The sequence below is a fragment of the Corvus moneduloides genome, chromosome 21, assembly GCF_009650955.1.
Source record: "Corvus moneduloides isolate bCorMon1 chromosome 21, bCorMon1.pri, whole genome shotgun sequence".
Lineage (NCBI taxonomy): Eukaryota > Metazoa > Chordata > Aves > Passeriformes > Corvidae > Corvus > Corvus moneduloides.
In genome coordinates, this window is record NC_045496.1 from 940,109 (window position 1) to 961,066 (window position 20,958).

General features: G+C 51.3%; 2 protein-coding genes across 12 annotated transcripts in view; one reads left to right on the plus strand and one right to left on the minus strand.

The window, feature by feature from the left end:
- The window catches only part of SCAI (suppressor of cancer cell invasion), a 35,069-nt gene extending 20,731 nt beyond the window's left edge, over window positions 1-14,338 (minus strand). For 3 of the 11 annotated variants that reach the window (XM_032131265.1, XM_032131264.1, XM_032131263.1), the window contains exons 1-2: window positions 4,442-5,826; window positions 2,664-2,795 (exon numbers count right to left, since the gene is read on the minus strand). In XM_032131265.1, coding sequence (XP_031987156.1) covers window positions 2,664-2,795; window positions 4,442-4,551 — 242 coding nt within the window. In that variant the 5' untranslated portion in view covers window positions 4,552-5,826. The other 8 variants (XM_032131273.1, XM_032131271.1, XM_032131270.1 and 5 more) reach the window with 8 other exon arrangements.
- RPL35 (ribosomal protein L35) lies at window positions 14,245-16,366 on the plus strand. The gene is made up of 4 exons (XM_032131280.1): window positions 14,245-14,517; window positions 14,951-15,087; window positions 15,412-15,493; window positions 16,146-16,366. The coding sequence occupies exons 1-4, from the start codon at window positions 14,515-14,517 to the stop codon at window positions 16,293-16,295; spliced, it is 372 nt and encodes a 123-aa protein (XP_031987171.1). The 5' UTR covers window positions 14,245-14,514; the 3' UTR covers window positions 16,296-16,366.
- The last annotated feature ends 4,592 nt before the right edge of the window (window positions 16,367-20,958 follow it).

Below are 20,958 nucleotides of genomic sequence, written 5' to 3' on the forward strand. Positions count from 1 at the left end.
TTTAATATTCAAAGCTTTAAACACATTCACAGTTTTGACAGGTGATAAAAAGAGACAATTTCCTTTTATGTTCACAGGCTTGTAGTAGTTACAGGCTCCTGTTCCCACAACCTGAGCAGCAGTGGGATAACAGTGCTGTGCTGCGCAGCCAGAAGGTCCCCCCTGAGCCTCCTCTTGTCCAGGCTGAGGCCCCCCCCAGCTCCCTCTGCTGCTCCTGGTGTTGGAGACCTTTCCCCAGCTTTGTTCTCATCTCTGGATACACTCCAGCCCCTCAGTGCCTCTCTTGCCATGAGGGGCCCAGAACAGGACGAGGCGCCTCACCAGTGCCCAGTACAAAGGGACAATCACTTCTCTAAAATATAGTTGTGGAAAGTCTTAATTCCTTGAAGTTTCAGGCTTCTTTGTGATACTGAACCCACTTAAGCACTTTTTAACATTTAAAAGAAAATAGTACCAGTGACAGTACACCATGACAAACTGCTTCCTTTCACCCTCCCTCTTCTCAGCCTTTTTCAAAAAAAAAAGCAAGTGGGAGTGGGGAAAGGGGAGAAAAGAGCCATTGGAACATACTTCATTAACAGTTTATTCTAACTTATGGCCCAGGGCACAGACACTAGAAAGACAACCCCCTCTGTGTTATCCTAGCAGGCACGGCCACAGGAGATGCTATCGCTAGGAGCACGAGCACAAAGTACACTTTCGAGCAGCAACCTTGGCAGACCATCATATGTTTTCCTCAAATGCTGTATTTGGCATCTGTATTGGGAAGAGAGGAAGGAAATGCTACTGAAACAAAGACGTGGCAGGCTGAGCCCTCGCAATTTTTGGCAGCAGCAACAGCTAAGCAGCTGCCAACACAGCTATAGGCTCAGCTCCCTGTAGCTGAAGTGCCCAGAGGAGGTTTTGGGAAGGAAATCATTGCTCTCCTCTCCCTCCCCCATCACTTCTTTTCCATGAAACATGATAGGGGCAAGAGAATGGCATAAAACGCAACACTGAAAGCCACCATCATCTTCAAAACAGAAGGTGTCAGGCATGCATCAAATACATTTATTATGCTGGAGGGAAAAGCAAGCAACTGGACTAAGAATTGGGATGCTTGCCAAGACATTTCCAGGTGAACTCCCCAGAGAACAAGCACTAACAGAGGAGATACCTGAGAATTATAACGTTGCTTTATCTTGTCATTATGCCCATGGAAATCACAGGTCTTAGAGGTGAAATGGTGGTCAAGTGTGAGAAGTAACTGTGCCAGGTTACAGTAAGGACAGAGGCAGGTTCTGGAATGTTCTGGAATGTTCCTATTTTCACACAGCAGAACTGGCTGCTTAAGCCCATCTCTCTATTTTTATTTGTCATACTTCATCCAAAGGTATTTTCCATTTTCTTTTCATTTAGCTGGACAAGAAGGTTTCTTTCTGGAAAAGTACCATGGATATTCTGAGAAACTCCATCCCTCATCTCAAAATTTGACACAAGCACTACCTCCCTCCATGGCAAAAGGAGGGACAGAATTGCTGGAGGTTCTCTGCCACCTCTCTGATCTGAACTGGAGCAGCATGCAGCCACACATCAACTGTGTTCATTCGTACTCTTCAGTGACTCAGGCCAAAATTTCAAACAAAATCTGTCCAAAAGCCAGTGTAGTGTCATATACAGTCCTGGAAATCCTGGTCTCAAGATCTCAGTCCTTTTGTTTTAGACTGTCTTTCATGGGGGGTCAAATGCCATCTCCAAGAACTCCTTGTCTCTACTGCCCATTTGCCATTCAGATTTTGGAGCACAAACTGTTTGTTTTGGATTTGGTAATCAACTTCTAAAGCACATGAAAGGATTATCAATAGCGGGGGGCGGAGGAATTAAAAGCATCTTTGCTAACCATCTGTGTTTGACTAACAGCAAGCTATAAGGGCCCAAACATACAGCATTACTCAGAGACCAGTAAGAGGCTGAACTGCCAACCAAATATGAGCTCAAACCCCTGTTACTTAAGAGACTCTACAGCAAAGCTTAGAAATAAAGCAGCTTTGGATACATGCTGTTTAACTCAGCATATATTGACATAAACAGGATATCCATATCACTGTCCAAACGTGGATGCTCCTGCAGACAAACCAGCCAGACCTTCTAGCTGTTGTTGCAGCTGCTTTGTAGATAAATGTAATTTTACTTTTTTCCACAGTTCAGATTAAGCATTTGTTTCCCAGATACATACAGGGTATGGTTTGAATGTTTCTGTTTATGGCTTCCTAAATTTCTTCCCCAAAAATATTCCCTCTCCTCCTTCCCTCCCATCTAGACCAATCCTTCTCATTCCTTTCTTTTTCCACAGAGACTGTGGTGTTTTGGATTTGCATGCTGTTGACTGTACACAGTTACACCTAATCCTTAATTGTGCCCTTCAAACACACCATTTCAGCAATAATCACATCAATTTAATGGAATTTCCAACTTCTAGTTTACTATTAACTGGAACCTCTGCTCCTACAGACATTCTTACATACATGGTCCAGAAGTACCCATACAGAGGTGCATTGTTCTCTCCTAAACAAACTTACTGGGTTTGGGTTTGAAGTGTTCACTGTACCACTGACTTCAGCATTGCATACTGCAGTGTGTATTCCAAGGCTTTTCTGAAGGAATACTGTCAAAAATCCACTAACCTTAAGCCATTGAAGAGCTGCTTAGATTTATCCAATAAGTAGCAAAAGTCTGTCACCGTTTTTCTCTCTGCTTGAGGAATATCATCTTCAGCTCCCCCTGATGACATGATTTCTTTTAGGGCAAGATCAGTCCTATGAAGAAGAAAATAGCCATATTACTCAAAAATCAAGGGCTGCTATGAGGTCATCCAGACTGAGATGCATGTTCAGTTCCATGGGGATGTAACACAGAGCATGCAGTTCTCCACAGGTTACTCTTCTCAAGACTCATTAAAAAAAAACAGCTGCGAATCAAGGCATGGGACTAATTGTTGCACAATGCACTAGTTAACAGAGCAAAATTAAAAGTAACACTGGTACAATAGTCACAAAATAAAATAACTCTGAGGACTGTCTTCACAAACACAAAACTGCCAATGAAAGGACTGTAGCACAAACAGCACTTGGGTTTCACACTTGGACAAAGAAATCCTCTCCAAATTTGCCTTCTGCAGAGGTGCTTATCCTGCAGCTGTATTTAGAGAGACCAGCCTCAGTTCTCCTTACATTTCATTTTCTTCTGCAAGTGCTGAAAGCTGTTGCTCAATAGTTCCTATTGCTGAAACAAGGCAAATTTACCCAGAATGCTAAAAAGTACCCTACCATCCCTCCTCTCTGCATCCTCATGACTTTAATTCCATGGCTTGCATTGCCCACAATCATACCTGCAGATCCATGTTTATTCTTCGTATCAGTAAAATGTTATATTGTACAATAATCACAGTAAGATATAACGTAGATAACTGTAGTATTGAGTAAGTAAGGCAATATGAAAGCTTACAGAGGCAGAGTAGCTTTTAAAAATATTACTCCAAAGATACACAGGTATCAAATTATCCTGTTGAACATACAAAGATGAGCTACAGATTTTGCAGCAGCAGCAACAGCCAAACATCTCCTCTGGAAATGGCTGCTAGGTGTTCAGCTCTGCCACGCTCAGGATTTTTGTGCAAGATAAACATACTTCTAACTGGGCAAATGCAGAGCTTTTACTTCCAGCAGCTTCTCTACCAGTTTTGGTTTAAGTGTTTGTTAAGCAACAAGTTTCCATTTGTGCAGCAGCTCTGTTTGGATGCTATTTGCACAAATAATTACCTACACGTCCCAGTCCAAGGCAGGAAATGGCAAAGCTAACTCTTTCCAGCCATTGGGAAGCACCCGGAAGTATCTTTTAGCAACTGTCCCAAAAAATCCCTCACAATAACTAAAGAGGCTTCAGAAATGCTTCCCTGAACAAATACTTCATGCCTAACAAATGCAGGAGAAATTGGCAGTTTCCACCCAGCTTTTGGGGTAAGTTAGAGGGCCATCCTGCCAACCAAGCAGTCTCATGATTTCCCAGTTTAGAGAAGATGCAGCCCACATAGACTTGCTTTTACACACCCACGTGAAAGCACACCGGAGCACCAGTGCAAGGCTGTGGGGGCATTGCACAAACCACTTGTTGAAGAGCTCCAGAAAAAGGTAAAAAGTGTCTCTGTATTGTCAGAGAACTGCAATATGGGTGCCAGAATCCAAATGCCAGATGTCACAAGCTTTGGCATGAGGACGTGAACATTGTGAAGCACCAGGCTGTGTCTGAAGCCTCCGAACATTCACATTTACACAGCACAGAACAAACAACACCAAGTATTTAAAGCACCAACATATGAGATTGAAGTGAACAGTGAGATCTAAAAGACAGATGTCAGAAGTAGCCAGGAGGGGTGATTCAGGAATTTCAGGAAGAGGGACGATACCCCAGGTCCTGTGTGCTCCGCAGCAAGGGTGACCTAAATCCTGCAGCGAGGCCGTGGGTTCTGCGCTCCACCGTGGTAGTCCAGGCACTCCAGAGCAGCTTCAGACACATTTGCAAAAAACTGAGGAGCTTGCTTAAATTGCAAAGGATGTTTCATACAGTCTAGATATCAGTCTTTTAATTTCATGGCACTGAATTTTATTTTACACTATCCTTAAGTTATACTACCCAACAACCCCAACCGCTGCCAACATAACCTGTGTTAGTCCTGGCACAGGAAAGTAAAACCAACTAGGCTTTGCATCATTTTTTTAAAACCAAGTAGTTCTCACGTGGAAGAAGTTCACCAGACCCACTGTGAAGAGACCATTTATGCAATCAATAAAAGATACACTAGAAAATCCATAGCCTGCCAGTGTGAAAGGTATCGGAAGGCAGGAAAAACACGTGAAGCTGGCTTTTCCAGGTGACAGAGAAGGAAAATAAAATTAGTTATCTCATGCACTGGTTTTGGCTTATCATGCTCTGGAGGGGATGGTATTTGGTGCTGTACAAAGGAAGAGCTACTACCAGGAGCAGCTCAGGAGAGGAGGAGGTGCTCCTGCACTAAGGACTGTGTTGTAATGCAGCAGCAGTACAGACAGGAGGGAGAATTATTATTAGAACAGCAAGTGGGCACAGTAAAGGGAGGAATACAGACCCTGACATCGCCCTTTCCTAAGGGACTGCTCAGCTCCAAATTAACAATATAAATGAAATGCAGCCAGGAGCACATCCACAACAGGGATCTCTCTTTCCCTTTGATACTAGAAGTTATCACATGCATCTGTGCTCATCTGCAGACAGATAGTTCCCCCAGTTTTGACAGCCCAGCTATGCCACGAATATCACCTACTTAATTTTCTGTTCTGTGTTTCATGTTTTTTGCTTTCTTTCATGCAAAAGAAACTGTTGGGCTGATCTGCACGACAATTTTTCTTAAGTAACACGTTAAAAAAATGCTCTCCAGAGTCTGCAAAAGGAGACACTGAAACATTGGTTTGAAAGACTGTTAGAATAAGTCAGAAAATGGTGGCTTCCAGCAGAACTTATTATTCTCTCAAAGATTTTGCCAACTCCTCAGGCCATACAAGGCAGAAAACCCGTGCTAGCCAAGCCCCACACTTGGTGTGCCAGTTTCTTCCCTACATGTTCTCATAACACAGAATTCCAGGTTAGCGTAGTGTAATACATTAATGGATTTTACAAATTCATCCCATTGCAGCACCCAGGGTAGCAGAGCTTTACAGACATCCCAGAGGATGGCAGTTAAAGATGGAGCTGAAGGGCAGCGGGAAGAGGGATATGGGACAGGGATGGAGGTTTCATGGTGCTGGCCAGTATTTTAAAAGTCAGATGTCACTTACATCACACACGTCTCCACTTCCCTGTGGTTTGCTGTCTTTTGGCTAAGGTTTACCAGGCTTAGCTGGAAGGGAAAAAGAGTGCTGAAGTTAATGGTATGCACTCCCCACTGGCCCTACCCTGGAACTCAGGCCTGCAATGCAAGGCAGGCTTTGTGAGTGGTGAGGGAACGCTCTGGGTCAGGGAAATCAAGCTGACAATGCAAGTCCAGCATGGGTATGTTCAATAAGTGCATTACATCCTCTTAGATTTGCTACGTAGCCAGGATCACTGTAAGCTGCCATTCAGCTGCCTGCTGGAAGGGGGGGGGTCATAACTTCACGCCTGACGTGTACAAGCAAATAAAATCTCACACACCGAAGAGGCAGCAATGGTGTAACCAGAGGGCACAGTGGACAGGAGGATGACAGGGGTCTATAAGCTCATGTATCAGTGAGGACAGGTAGAATCAGGAGCAGTTTCCTGAAGCTGCCCAGCAGAGTAGGCTGGACATTGACAACTGGTCAGTTGGCACCCTGACCTCCTGACAGAGCACTTGTACAACCGATCTCCCTTTTTTTAAGCCACCACTTCCTCTCAGTTATGGAATCTTGACCGGTTTTCAAATGCTCCAACTCCTTGCTTAGAGGCGCAAGTGGTAACCAAAAACCAAAAGCAAACACACTTTGTTCTTCCATCTTGTTGATACAGGATTTTCCCCAAACTAAAATGTTCCTAGAACAGCTCTGTACAGAAACCAATGGTGGAAAACACATTCCAGTCTATCAGGATTTTAAAGCTGTCAAACCTTGAGTCAGAGACCAGCTCTCTTTCTGCTTTCCATCCTGACACATCTCCCACAGCATCACTGCCAAAAGGGGATGTGACACAAAGCCAGATGCCCAGCTGGTATCTGTTTCTTATCTGCAAATTAACAACACAGATAAAACTAAGCTCCTGATCATTGATACATAAAGCCTGCAACCATCACGTCTCAAATCGCTACCAAAAACCAGCCGATCTTACCTCCACCAAGCAGGATGCCTACCGTGGCTCTCTATTTGCCTCTCCTTTTCCTCTGCAGACTGGCACACTCATGTCTCATGTTTTCTTTCAACGCTATACTGCACGTTTTGGGAAAACCATCTGTGTGTTTCCATGTGATCTGCTCAGAGTGCTAGTCCTGACAGAGCCTCAGACAACACAAAATGCAGTAGAACCCAAATTCATTCCTCTCGCCAGAATACCTAACTCTCCATCAAGAGCCACTGCCCTGAAGTTCCCAAGGCACCACTTGGTTCTGCCCAAGAAACACTGAAATAAATAAATAGCAATTCCCCCAGACAGGCACTGAAAACCTCACAGCCTGCTGGAGTCAGGAATTCAGAGGGAATGGCAATGAGCAGTTATACATCAAACCATTTCTTTATAAAATGTAGGCGGGGGGGAAAGGATTTCCTTATTATTCCAAAGTTTTTAGTAAAATTTGGAACCAATCACAGACATTCCTCACCCCAACCACTGTTCACCTCAGGGCACGTCTGCACTGCAGTGGCTGCAGCTCTTCCAGATATATCCAGCTCCTTTTCCAGCAGCTCGATGGATGCTGCAGGAGGCATCTGGGAGCAGGCTGAGCCCACACCTGAGCTCCTGGCAAGGCTCAGTCCTGGGGGACAGCAATGCCCATGGCGAGCTCAGAGAGCAAGCGGAGCGTTTGTGTCCCAGCTCTCCTCAGTGCCCTATGGACGTGCACATGGACTGCCACAAGGAAAAGGACACAGCCTGGGCTTTGGGGACACTTGTCTGAATACCACAGTGATAAGCAACTTTAACTCAAGAAACAGAAACAAGCTGTTTTATTTAACTGATAGCACTGGTCAAATCATGTTCTCTCTGCCTGGATGTTTGCTTACTTCAAAGGACACTAAGGAGAAATGAATTACGAGGGTGAAAGCCTGATTTCATATACAAATTACAGTGTGGCTGACAAAATCACCCGCAAATGTAACTAGTTCTAGCAACTACCTCCTATTGGGAATTCTCCAAGAAACTGGTTTTCCTACTAAAGTACACCATTTGTACAGCTAACTTGCAAAAATACTGCTACCTCTAAAGATTAAGCAAGAGGGAAGTCACTTTTTAAAATAATACAAACATACAAACCCAGTGAGCCTGTGCACGAACACACCCACACTCTTCTGCACAAGCAGTCAGGGCCAGCAGTCGCTCCTACAGGGACAGGGAGCCTGGTCCCATATCAGCCTGGATTGATCCTTCCCTTCACATCCCAATAAACCCAGCTCTCCGCAGCACAGGGAAAGCTTCCTAGGGCCCCACACATTCGGAGGGGCTGGCCAGATGCTTCCTACAATGTAACAACTTCCTTCTGTCTGTCCTTCCCTTTAATAGATGCACTGAACATCACTCTACTTCAGCTTCCTCTGAATTTTGTGAAAATCACACAGTAGATAATCTTCAGGACCTCTCTCCCTAGAGTAACAACAGTTACATCAGACAAGGGATTTAAAAGCTGCTAGGAGAAGAAGAAAAAAGAGGAAGCCTGAACGTGCAATTGCATTCCTAAAAAAGGGAAAGGAGAGGGCAGGGGATAAATAAGAAAACAAGACAAACCCACACACGCACATTCCCCAGCTGCACACTGCTGTGGCCAGTGGAAGTGGCAGAGAGCAGGCACTCACAGTTACACAAGAACTGTTATACAAGTTGCACAGATTTTAGTACTGCAAACTGAAAGTTTACTACTCTCACATGAATGCATAATCCGTTCCTCAGCGCATCAGAAGATGAGAAGATCTGCAAACAGCCTTGCAATAAGACCTCAGAGTTAAGGGGAGCTGCCACCTCTGCATTACCTGTGACATCTCAGCAGAACAGTCTCATGATTTCCTGTGGCAACACCACAAATTCAACTCCATTCTGAGTCAAATGAGTTGAAAAATACAACATGCAGTGTCAATCCCATTATTTTAACTTCAAGTAAGTGCTTCGTCTGTAGAATCAGGCTTTTCATATGTTTCAGACGTCTTTAAAAATCCTTTTATCGCTTAAAAGCACACCTGTCTGTATCCAGAACTGCAGCTTTGGCATCTTTTCTCTCAGAAAAATGCGGAGGTGCTCATTAACATCATGCCATGGAAACCGTGTAGTCCCTTCCTGCCTCCTACTCTGAGATCATGGAAGCCACACCTCACCAGCAGACTCCTCTGAATTCCCTCTGGGCGGACTCACTTTGAACACAAGAGACATGATCTCACCATGGGATGCACGTGGCCTTCAATCGCCTACAGCACACAAAACTTTCGCTTCTCTTCTTTATGTTTCTGCCACTGACAATTTGTTCCACCTTTGTCTGTTCTGCGCCCTCCATGATCCCTCTTTCACTGCAGTTCTCGACCTTTTGTGTATAGAATGAACAAAGGGCACAGGCTAAAAATGTCATCACAGTTGGGCCTCTGCTCTTCTACTGACTTCACTAGTTTGCTATTAGAAATAGGCTCAAGCTCAAAGTCAGACCAAAGAAGAATTTCTGGATCATCAGAGTCCAGGAATCTCCAGAAGATGGTGCAGAAGCAATGTGGAAGAGGACACAAGTGTTTCTTTTCATCCAAATTCAAATCATGAATCTGTTGTGGTGCTTGCATACCACCTACATGGTACTTAGCAGTCATTTGCTTTGTATGAAAGAGCAAGAGAAAAAAGAACATCAGGCTGGCCCACTCTTGGCAGGGGTGGGAGGGTAGAAGGGAGACAGAAAAACACCATCGGCTGTGGCAGTGAGTTGTGTGTATTTACATTTCACAGGCTGAACTATTTAGTGGTTTATTTACACACAATGTTCTTGGAGCAGCTAAAATGCCAGTTGTGTTTTATCTCGATATTGTGGCAATGTGCATAAGCCACAGAATCATAGGAAGAGTCTGCAAATGAGAGATGAACCTCCTGCATCTGGAAAAGCACATAAGCCACTGTGAGAAAGGAGAGAGATTTCAGGAGCACAGGCACAACAAGGGCTGAAATGCATCAGTTATGACAAGACACCAAAATACAACCCAGGGACTCGAAAGCAACGACCCAGTCACAATGCAACAGCTTGTGCTGCAGGGATTGCACATCCCAGGGTAACCCTCACAGCCAAGCCAAGCTACGGCACCGGCACGGCGGCCTCGGGTCCCTCCGGCTGCCCCTCCATGTTAGAGTGAGGAGGGAATTGCAGTCAGCTCCATTTTATGCACATTTGATGGCAAGACGCCAACACAACTGTTGACTGAGCCAAATCTGGGCCCCCTTGAACTAAGCCATCACCTAAAGCAGGGTGGAAAAGCACATGCCTCTCGCCTTCCCAGCAGCCAAGTTCCTGAAAAGCATCCCAGTTACAAGAACGATTTTTCTTTCTTTCCTCTGACAACAACTGACATTTAACTCTTTTATGTACACTCATTAATTTGAAATGGAACAGCTAACATCAAGCTGCATTGTAGAGCAATGGGATGGAGAGGCTTCTTTCCAGCGAGCCAAATGATTTACTGGCTGGCCCAAATGGCAGCTGAGGCCAGTGCCCGATCTGGAGGGCAGCTGTCGTCACACTCTGCAGCCTGTTCCCATCCTCGGCCAAGGTGCCAATGGCTGCCTTCCAACTGGAACTGTACTCTGACAAAAGGGAATGCAGGACAAGCTTGGGAAAGCTTTCTGATCCCTTCGGTTCACTTCTTCCCTCCAAACCGGTGTTTGCTGGGAGCTGCCAGCAAGCTTGGGAATTGCATGGATCGTCACTCTGGGAATTCACCTTCCTGAACAGGTACTGCTCCTGAACCGTGCCTCTGCCTCACAGCAGAGAAATTCCTCTGCTGACTTCTGCTTTAATTATATTTTTAAAACTCAGCTATTTGGCTGTGTTCCATTACATTAATAGCAATAATTAAAAATACCTCAAACAACAAGTCCTCTAAACCTGCAGTTCCATCCAGTCTTTCTGGCATCGCACACTTCCTTTCCTGACTGACATCCTCAGGGAACCAGATTGATGGTTACTCCATTCCATCCCTGCTGCAGGGCTGTGCTGCGTTCTCTCAGCACATGTAAGCTGCAAGGTAATATTTGTATTGGCAACTTCCTTACATACTTTACAGAACCAGACCTCCATTTGACCCTCAGTGCAGCTCCCACACACAACTTGGTCCACTCCTTTGAACTGTCTCCTCCTGCTGCAACACATACTCCATACCACACCTCTGTTTCCAGCCTGTTCAAAAACTACACATCTTGAACAGAGCTTTTGTGCTTCAACAGTGCAACTTAGCCACAAAAGCCAAGCCTGCAGAATGCTCTTATGCAAGAATACCAAACAGAATTATTATAAAATCTGCATGTACAAGTCCTGGTTGTCCTTCTACAAAGACTGCTCCAATGAAAGCAATCACTTTTGAGAAAAAAATGAGAGCTGTGTAAAGTTATGTGTAAAAAGACATCAACATCCAGGTTTTTATGGCCAGAATCCAACAGCTGTACTGTGCTTTAGGGGGCTAGTGGGGGCATTGGGGGTTTTTGTTTAATATCAGTTCCATTTCAGCTCTTTAGGCAGTAACACCACCTCAGAACAGACTTTCACACCGGAGATCCTCCTTCCTTACCCAAAGCACACCAAGCAGAATAAGAGACAAACCAACAAAGTAACACATCCAGATGATCCAATGAATTCCCATTATCCATCTGTGCCGCAGCAGATCATCAACTCCACTTAACGCCAACAGAGCTAAACCAGAATAAAAGTGATGCAAGAAGAGGGGAGATGTGAGTGGCACACGGAAGCGAGGCAGCTGCAGTGCGAGCAGGGGACTGTGCAGAGCATCATGTGACAGGAGCAGCAGCCGCGGGAGAGCTGCAGCCCCCGGCCCCCACCTCCCCAAATCTGTGCCCTCTGTGCAAGGCCACAGACACCACCATCTGATTTCAGTGCAGAACTGACTAGGGTTAGAAGCTTCTCGATGTTTTGAATCGTTACACTCCATTTTTATTACTTGCCTCCACAAAATAAAACAGGGACACAGAAATGATTAACAATGAGCTTCATGTTCCTCCCGCTGGAATGCACTTTCAGCATCTTTATCACTTGTAGATCGAGTTTCTCAAAAGAGCACAATGAGCACAGAACACAGTATCATTCTTACACATAGAGCAAAGCCCAGCTAGACATCGTTGTGATAAAATCTTCCCATGTTTGTAAGGCAGATGGATTGCCAATTGAATTTTGATACTGTATTGTAGCTACATTTCAAGACAAAACAATGATCACATTCTCCTTTGTAGCACAACGAAACACTTCCTCTCTCCATATAGTTTCTGTGAATGGTTTTTCTATTCCCTGCAGTAAAGGACCTGGCCATCACATTCGTGACCGTCTGTATTGCCTTGGCAGCCCAGAATGACTGGAGAATAATGCTCTCTGCTCCTAGTGAAGTGACTCACTCTTTCTTTCACTTAACAGAAATCGTGGTCCAATTTATCCAAAGATCTTAAAAGAGACTGTATTAATCTGATTTGAAAATGAAGCCTCTTTTTTCTACACACACGATCCCCAGCAGGACACCAGGCTCCCAAAGTGCTCCCTCCACTGTGCCAGGGACAGCACACCCACCACACCACAGGTTCAGGTGGCGTGAGGAGACCCCAGGCAGCAAATCCCACAGCAAGACCCATACCAGGATGATTTTCCACGATTTGCAGAGACTGGTACCACCACAGCAGTCCTGCTGCCTGCGGGAGCAGTGGGAAGCACACGCATGCTGGGAGACTCACTCACATTTTAGTCTTCATATGGTCCCACAGCGCTGCTTTGCATTAGCTTGGACAAGATGCCCTGAATTACAGGGTGCATTTGGATAGCTCATGCAAAATCTAGGTATTTTTTATATTAAGTGGTCCATTTTGCAGGCTGGAGGACTAGAAGTGCTCGGCCCAGACACAGCTAAAGCATGGAACCTTGGAGTCTGGTTATTAAATGACAGACATGCAACTCAGACCTTGATGAAAACAGGTCTTATTCTGTGGTGGGAGATGAGATCTAGAGCTGAAAACCAGCAGTCTTGATCCTGGATGTTTTACCAGGTGATGGACATTTTTATAGGGCAAGAAATTTGAGGGGATGACACAACACAACAACCATCCAGCTACTGTCCCCAAGGGCATCTCATGTCACCTATTGTCCAAGCCACTTCTCTGTACAAAAGAAATAAAATTTGGTGACAAGGGAACTGCTGCGATAGAAGTTGAAAATCAGAACAAATCCGTGATGATTCCACCAAACCCGCAGTTTGGATATCCAGCACTGCACAGACTGCTCCCATAAAACCCTGCAACATTCCACCCCGACGGGTTCGTTTGCCGATGCCGGATGCCGCTATCTGTTACCGGCGTGCTCAACACCCACAGCCTCGCCCGCCGCAAGCGGGAAGGGAGCGCGAGCAACGGAGAAGTTAATAAAGAGGGGGTCGTCTGGGCAATTATTTCAGCTACGCTGCCAACCCAGGCCTAAGCGTTAGACGTGTCACATCGCGTTCCTCCTCTCCGTTAGCAGCAGAGACAGCGGCGAGCCCGGCCCCGTGCAGCCGCCGGGCCTCGGCAGCTCCCGCCCCCGCCGCCCCTGGCCGCGGCACCGGGCACGGACCCGCCGCGCCGCCGGGGGATGTTCCGCACAGCCCCCGCCCGCACCTGCCGCCTTACCTGGGCTCCCACTCGCGGCGGGGCTCTTCCGCCGGGCCCGGAGCTCTGCGGGGGCGAGACCGCGGTGAGGGGCGCGCCGCCGCCGGGCCTGCCCCGAGGAGCCCGCAGCCGCCGCCGCTCCCTCCCGCCCTCGCCGCCGCCCCGCCCGCCCCCGCCCGCGCCGTCGCTCCGCCCCCCGCACCTGGAGGCCGGGCCGGAGCGGGGCAGGCGCTGCCGGGCGGCCCCGCTCACCGTCCGCACCCGCCGGTCCCGGTCCGGGCGCGGCCGCAGCGCCGCCGCCGCCGAGGTTCGGGGAGCGCGGCTACCGCCTCGCGCCGGTCCGCGCCGGCCAGCCCCGCCCCCTTGTGCTCCTATTGGCCGAGCACCCAGGCTAACGGCGAGAAGGCGTTCTGATTGGCTGCGCCGGCCGTCAATCGAGAGGCTCCGCCCTCCCGCGCGCGGCCGGTGAGGCGCGGCGGCTGCTTGGATACGGCGGCGGCAGCACCGCGGGGAGCGAGGCCGGCCCGTCTGTCCGTCCGTCCGTCCGTCCGTCCCGCGCGGCTGCCTGCGCGCAAGGCCCTGCCCCTGCTCCGCTCCGCCGCGGCGGTCACTCCCGCCCCGCCCGCCATCACGTCCCCATCACTGCCGGTGTAAGAGTGCCGCACCTCGGCCAGCGCGGGAACACCGGCTGCGCTCTGACCGGGCTCCGGCGGCCAAGAGAGGGAGGGGGCGGCAGCCGCAGCACCGAGCGGCTCCCGCGGGGCTACAGCCCCAGAGCCCGGGGCCGGCCGTGCCTCCCGCGCCTCCCGCCTTCCCTGTCAGCGCCCCGGCCGGGACCACCGTGCATCCCGCGGGGGGCGCGCGGCGCGCAGGCTCCTCCCCCCGTTCAGCGCGCGTTGGTACGGTCCGGCCGCGGCACCGCCCCTGTCTCTGCGCGGCTTCCGTCCTTCCGCCCCGCGCCGCGCGCCGCCCGCCATGGTGAGAGAGCCGGGCCGCGGGTCCAGAATCCACCGGCATCCCGCGGGAACAGCCACCGGCGATCCACCGGCATCCCGCGGGAACGGCCACCGGCGATCCACCGGCATCCCGCGGGAACGGCCCCCCGGGGATCCACCGGCATCCCGCGGGAACGGCCCCCCGGGGATCCACCGGCATCCCGCGGGAACGGCCACCGGCGATCCACCGGCATCCCGCGGGAACGGCCACCCGGGGATCCACCGGCATCCCAAGGGGCACCGGGACCGGCAGTCCGGGAATGCCCCCCAGTCCCACCGGGACCGGGAATCCCGGCAATCCGCCCACATCCCACCGGGCCCCGGGCCCGCATATTCGCGCTGCGGGGGCTGAGGGCGGGCGGGATGCGGGCCCAGGGGTCGGGCAGGGGTGCTGACGGCCTGTCCGCCGCCCGCAGGCCAAGATCAAGGCCCGAGACCTGCGCGGGAAGAAGAAGGAGGAGCTGCTGAAGCAGTTGGACGATCTGAAGGTGGAGCTGTCGCAGCTGCGCGTGGCCAAAGTGACCGGCGGGGCCGCCTCCAAGCTGTCCAAGATGTGAGTGGGGACGAGGGGAGCTGGGCAGGGGCCGCGGAGTCCCCGGCTGCGCCGTGGCTGAGAGCTGCTCTCACAGGTTGTGGTTGTTGTGTGCTGTAAAAAAAACCTAAAAAACGCGCGTGGAAGGGGAACACATCTCGGTAGGGCTGGGGGTTGCTCTGTGCCTCTGCTCAGAGGTGTTGAGCGGAGATGAGGCAGGCCCTGTCGGTGTTCGCTGTAATGTGGCGCAGTGTAGGCGGTCCGGAGCACACACGGTACCCCGGGTTTGATCCATGGAGCTGGTCCTGCAGAGTGTCCTGAGATCCCTCTCTTTCCCACCTGCAGCCGTGTGGTGCGCAAATCCATCGCCAGAGTGTTGACTGTCATCAACCAGACCCAGAAGGAGAACTTGAGGAAGTTCTACAAGGTAAGGACAAACATCTTCCGTAAGTGGCCTTGCAGCTCTTGCTGTTCACTATTACAGAGTTTGTGGGAAGGAACTGAATTTGTTGATTGCTACTTAAAAGCTTAAAACTGAATGAAAAACACTCATTTATGTTCAGTTTTAAAGTTCTCTGGCCATGGTTGCTTTCTAATTATTACTGCAAGAATTCTGTAAGCTTGATCTGAGTCTGCTTTCTGCAGGAGAGTCTTCTGGCAGCATCCCTTCTGTGGGGTGGGGTGAACTTGCTGGAAGATGCAGTTTGCAGAAATGCAGATACCCTTTTATTTTAAATTTAATCATCTTGTGTGTGACCAAGAAATTCTTTAATTCAATAAGATTTTTAGAGTATTACTTCCTGGAGTTTGAATTAGGTCATATTTGGGGGGAAGAAAAACCTTTTCAAGAGGTGTTGGATAACTGGGGCTTGTACGATTAGGCATTACTTAAACCTGAGTCCAAGCTGCTGCAAAAGTTACACTCCACTCGTGTTTCCCAGCAGAGAGGAGTCTCCTAAACTTGCAGGCTGTAAAGGTAGTCCCAAGGGAAAGGGGCTTGAACAGGGGTGCTGGTGCTGTGGCAGGAGCTCAGCTCGGAGCAGGGTCTGAACCCCACTGCTGTGTGTCTTTGCCAACAGGGCAAGAAGTACAAACCCCTGGATCTGCGGCCCAAGAAGACTCGGGCCATGCGGCGCAGGCTGAACAAGCACGAGGAGAACCTGAAGACCAAGAAGCAGCAGCGAAAGGAACGTTTGTACCCGGCCCGGAAATTCGCCATCAAGGCATAGCGCTGGGCGAGCTGCAGCTCCGCGCTGAGTGCCTGAGGATGGCTCATTAAATGGAGTTTGGTTTGGAAGTGTCACTGGTGGTTTCTTTGGTAGTGGTGGGTAAAGAGGCCATAAAGGAGTCATCAGCTTAATGGAGGGAAATGAGAGAATTCACAGAAAGTGTTTAAACTGTGACTGATAATGAAAATACAGACCTGGCAGTTTTATTTTCCTCTGAGGAACAGGCAGTGAATGGGTACAGATCTGTGAGGCTGGTTCAGCCAAATATGTAAGAAGTATTTAACCTGAGATTAGTGTAAAATGGAAGCTTTTCACAAATACTGGCAGTCAGTCGATATTTATCTCTTCAGTTAAAAGTTTTGTCTTGGGCCAGTTGTTTAAGTGTTAACAAATAAATTAATTAGCTGAGGGGTTTTACGAGACTTCGTGGAAACTGAAGGATTTTTTCGGCATTTGGTTCAGATCTCTGGGCAGCTCGTAGCTTCCAAGAACCCCCTGAGGGGGGGACAGTTTTAGACCAGGTGTTCTCTGTGTGGGTGTGGATGCTGATGATGGCACTGGAGCTCAGGGGGTGAAAAAAGTCTGAGCTCCTAGGGCAGCACCACTGAACTCCCAGGGCATCTGTGGCCTCACAGTTCCACACCCACCTGCAAAGCACAGCACGGGTTAAATGGTTTGTCTTTGCCCCCCATAGAGTTCTTTGGGACTTGGAGATGGAGTTATGATTCCAAAAGCCTTTTTTGGTCCTGATTTTGAGGAAGAGTTCCACAGTGCTGCTGTGGAGCGTGAGGGCTGCAGCACTCATGGTTTGTGTTAGTGCAGCCCATACATTAGAATATGACAAATTCCCTATCCATTAGGGAGCTCCTAGATTGGATCCAGATTCTGTTTAGGAAAAAGATCTTAATTCTGCTCACTCAATTAAGGATTTTTGAGCCTCAAGCTAGTTTTATCCAGAGAGGCCTAATCACGTGTGGTGCAGGGAATTTCCCCTACATGGTGGCATTGCGAGGGGTGGCTGCGCTGTGATGTCACCCGGGCTGTGCCGTGGCTTTGTTTGGAGCCCAGGGTGGATGGGACGTGTCTGGCAGCGAGAGGGCCCTGCCTGGCACAGCGCTGGGCCAGGCTGCCAGAGCATGCCGTGGGCCGGCGGGCTGCGTGTGGGAACCGGCTCCTTGGCTCACGGTCGTATTCCCAGGCAGGCCGGCAGGGTTACAGATGGCTTTGTTTCCATGCAGAGTGTCCTGCCGTGGCTGGCAGAGCTTCTCTGGGGGGAGCATGAGCTTCTTGCCCAGCACTCACAGCCCCCAGGAGCAGGAGCACCCCGTGTGAGGATCCCAGATCTGAACACTCCCAATCACAGGAGCCTGATGCCTGAAGGAGACAGGAGAGGGGCTGGTCCCCTGCGCTGGGCATGGGACAGGCTGAGGCAGGTGGCTGCTGCCAGATCGTGCCTGGCTGCATTTGGGCTTTGGAGCGGTGTGTGCCCTGTGCTGCTGCAGCAGCGCAGCTGAGGGGAGCCCGACGGCTCTGCCAGCATTTCTGACAACACGGCAAAGCAAACATGGCGTGAACTCTGCACTGCAGAGACTGGTGACGGTGTCAGGGCGTGCTCCAGGTGTCACCTTCCAGCCCAGCCACAGGAGCAGCTGCGCTGCAGAGAGAGGATCTGCTGTCTCAAGGATCTGATCAGTACAGATCCCTGGCATGCCAATCAGTAACAAGAGTGGGGGAAACACAAAAATGGGGAAAAGCCCCAACTAAGCAGGCACTGAACATCCCGGAGCCATCCCCATGCTGAAGTGGGAGGCAGTACTGGAGAGCAGCTCAGGCTTTGGTTTGTGCACAGCCCACAGCAGCCATTTGAGGAGGTGAACGTGTTTCTGGCACTGCGCTAAATCCTGGGGCTGAATTACTCCATCCACCCACCAACAGACAGAACCAACCAGTCCGGCCCTTCCATCAGAACTGCCCTGTCCTGTTACAGGAGACATCCTGCAGACAAGCAGCCCTCTAAGTGACCAGGAACAACAGACTGATTGAGGGCACACAGAGGTGAAGCGACGAGCTTCCTCCAGGGCACAGGTGAAGACACTTGTTCCTGCTGTGAGAGCAAGGCAAAGCCTGTTCTGGCTGGGGTCTCCAGTGGTCTGTGCTGGTTCCCACTTTATCAGCCAGCCCCAGAGGGTGCCCATGGCAGAAGCCGCTGCTGCCGGGGCTGAGTGAACACTCCAGGCTTGCTGGTCCCCAGAGGCAGGGAGGGCCGGTGGCAGTAACCCCCAGCAAAGCATCCCCGTGTTGTGCTGCCTCTGTGGGGACCCCACAGCATCTCCCCTGTGCCACTGCAGGCTGTGTGGTCCCTGTCCCCCTCCAGGCATGGCACGGCCTGGCCGTGGGGTCGGTTGCCTGGGACCCTGCTGCGCTCCAGCGCTGACCCTGCGCAGCTGCCGACACTGGCCCTGGGTTTAGCACCGGTGTTTGCAGAGCAGCAGAACCTCGGAGGCTCAGACTGTTTATTTGCTCCTTGTAGATGAAGATGTCCCTCAGCACTGGAGAGACTTCCCAGGAAAAGACGTTCTTCAACAAATAAATAATTTCGCGGGCGGGGATGAGGACAGAGGAGCAGCTGCTGACTGGCTGCAGGGCACAGCCCAAACTGGTGCTGCTGCAGAGGGAGCCCTGGCCCTGCGCCCTGGAACGCATCCAACGGGACCAGATGTTTCTGCCCAGCACAGCGGGACCGGCCCGGAGCGGATGGTGACTGTGGGAGCTGGCAGCACCCACTCCTGGACCAGATTCTGCAGCTGGGGCAGGGCCTGGGGGGCTGGGGAGGAGGGGCTGCAGAGGGGGCAAGGCAGATGTGAGCTGTATAATCACAGAGTCTTTTAGGATGGAAAAGACCCTCAAGATTGAGTCTGACTGAAAACCAAATATTGCCAAGGAAAGCCTAGGACCCACCTCCCTTGGCTGGTGTTTGCTGCGATGGACACAAACCCCAGGTCTCCTAACACTCCTGACATTGTCCCTGTCACCTTCCTCCTTCAGGGTGGTCCTTGGCTGCTGCCCTGAGTGCTACCACAGGGCTGACCCTGGTGTCTGCACGCAGTGGGATGTGTGGGCAGCGGGACATGGAGGGACATGCCAAGTGCTTTGCGGGTCAGGGAGCTTGGGAGTGACCACCTGGGCACGCCCCAGTGCCCTTGGCCGTGCCATGCCCAGCACATGCATGCTGGGAAGAGCTGGCCCTGCATGGCTGCGTGTGAGCAGCGTGTCGGGTGCATCTGGTGACCACAAGCCCCACGCTGTGAGGCCTGGCAGGAAAATGCCGCGTCCCGCCGGCCTCATGGACACCCCAGGTCTGCTCAGGGCAGCCGCCTGCGCCCGGCCCTGAATGCCCGTTTTGTTGGCCAGTCTGGGGGAGGACTTGCCCCCACGCTGCCCTGGTCCTGCTGCTCCATGAATACAGGCAGTGTCTGGACGCAAGCCCTGCGCCGCGGGGCTCTGCTCCCGCCGTCCTCGGGGCTCCCGGGCAAAGGTGGCCCTGGGGCTCCTGGGGCTGAGGGCTGCTGCGTGCTGGAGCTCCTGGCTCCCGGCCAGCCTGGCTGTACATCCGCAGGGAGATGGAGAAAGCCCATTCATCAGGCTGGGCAGAGTCCAGCCACGAGAGCCTGCTCCTCCCTGCCGTGCTGTGCCGTGGGTGCTGCCAGGGAAGGGGTGTTTGCAGGTGCACCCTGCCAATCCGAGGGGCTGCCATGCCGAGGGCCGGGTGCTGTGGAGCTGGTGGTGTAAGCCTGGGAAAGATTTCTGTTTCCACTGGTGAGTGAGTCAGCGGCGGCACTGCCAAGGCCTGTGGCTCCCCTCCCTTCCCTCCGGCCACCGCCCACCACCCTCTGCCCAGCCCTTTCCCACAGCTGCTCGGGGTTGTCAGCCTTGGCACCTGTGTCCCCACATCACACCACGTCCCTGCACCTCCCTGCAGCTCCTGGAGACTGACCAGAGGCCCTGGTGGCACCAATGTTCTCCCACCAAGTGTGTCCCAGCATGGGCAGCAAATAGGTGGGGGCACAGCATGAGGGCTGTGGCACTGAGCCTTCTGCTCCCCGAGGGAGACCTGGGGGCTGCTGGCATGGCTGGGCACCACATCCCAAGCAGAGCCCTCTGCCAAGTCCCCGGTCCTGGAGCCTGGCTGTGCCCAGACAACTGAGCTGCAGGGGATCCAGGCAGAGGCAGCTCCTGGGGTGGAACAAGGACCGAGGCTTTGGTGCACCCTCAGTGGGTGCCGACAGACTGCAGCCATGGGCAGGCTCTGGCCAGGATGTCACCTGGTGCCATCCTCTGCCCACTGTACATCCTGCCCACCCAAAGACTGGCCACGCCTGGCTCACCTCGGCCCCGAGAGAGCCTAGCACTGGGCTGGCACCGTGGGGAGAGCAGGACGCCAGCCTGGGCAGCAGGGCCAGGAAGGAGGCAAAACCACCACAAACAAACCAGCCCGGCCAGTAACTGAGAAGGAGGCGGGGGGGTCAGGGCTCACTGCCCAGCTGCACCGAGGACAGGAGGGAATTTTGGGAGCAAGGGCTGTGGCACCAGAGCCACCTGCCCAGGTGGCCTCGGCTGCCCTTCCCCAGCCACCACATCACTGTCATGGGGGCTTCGGGCACCA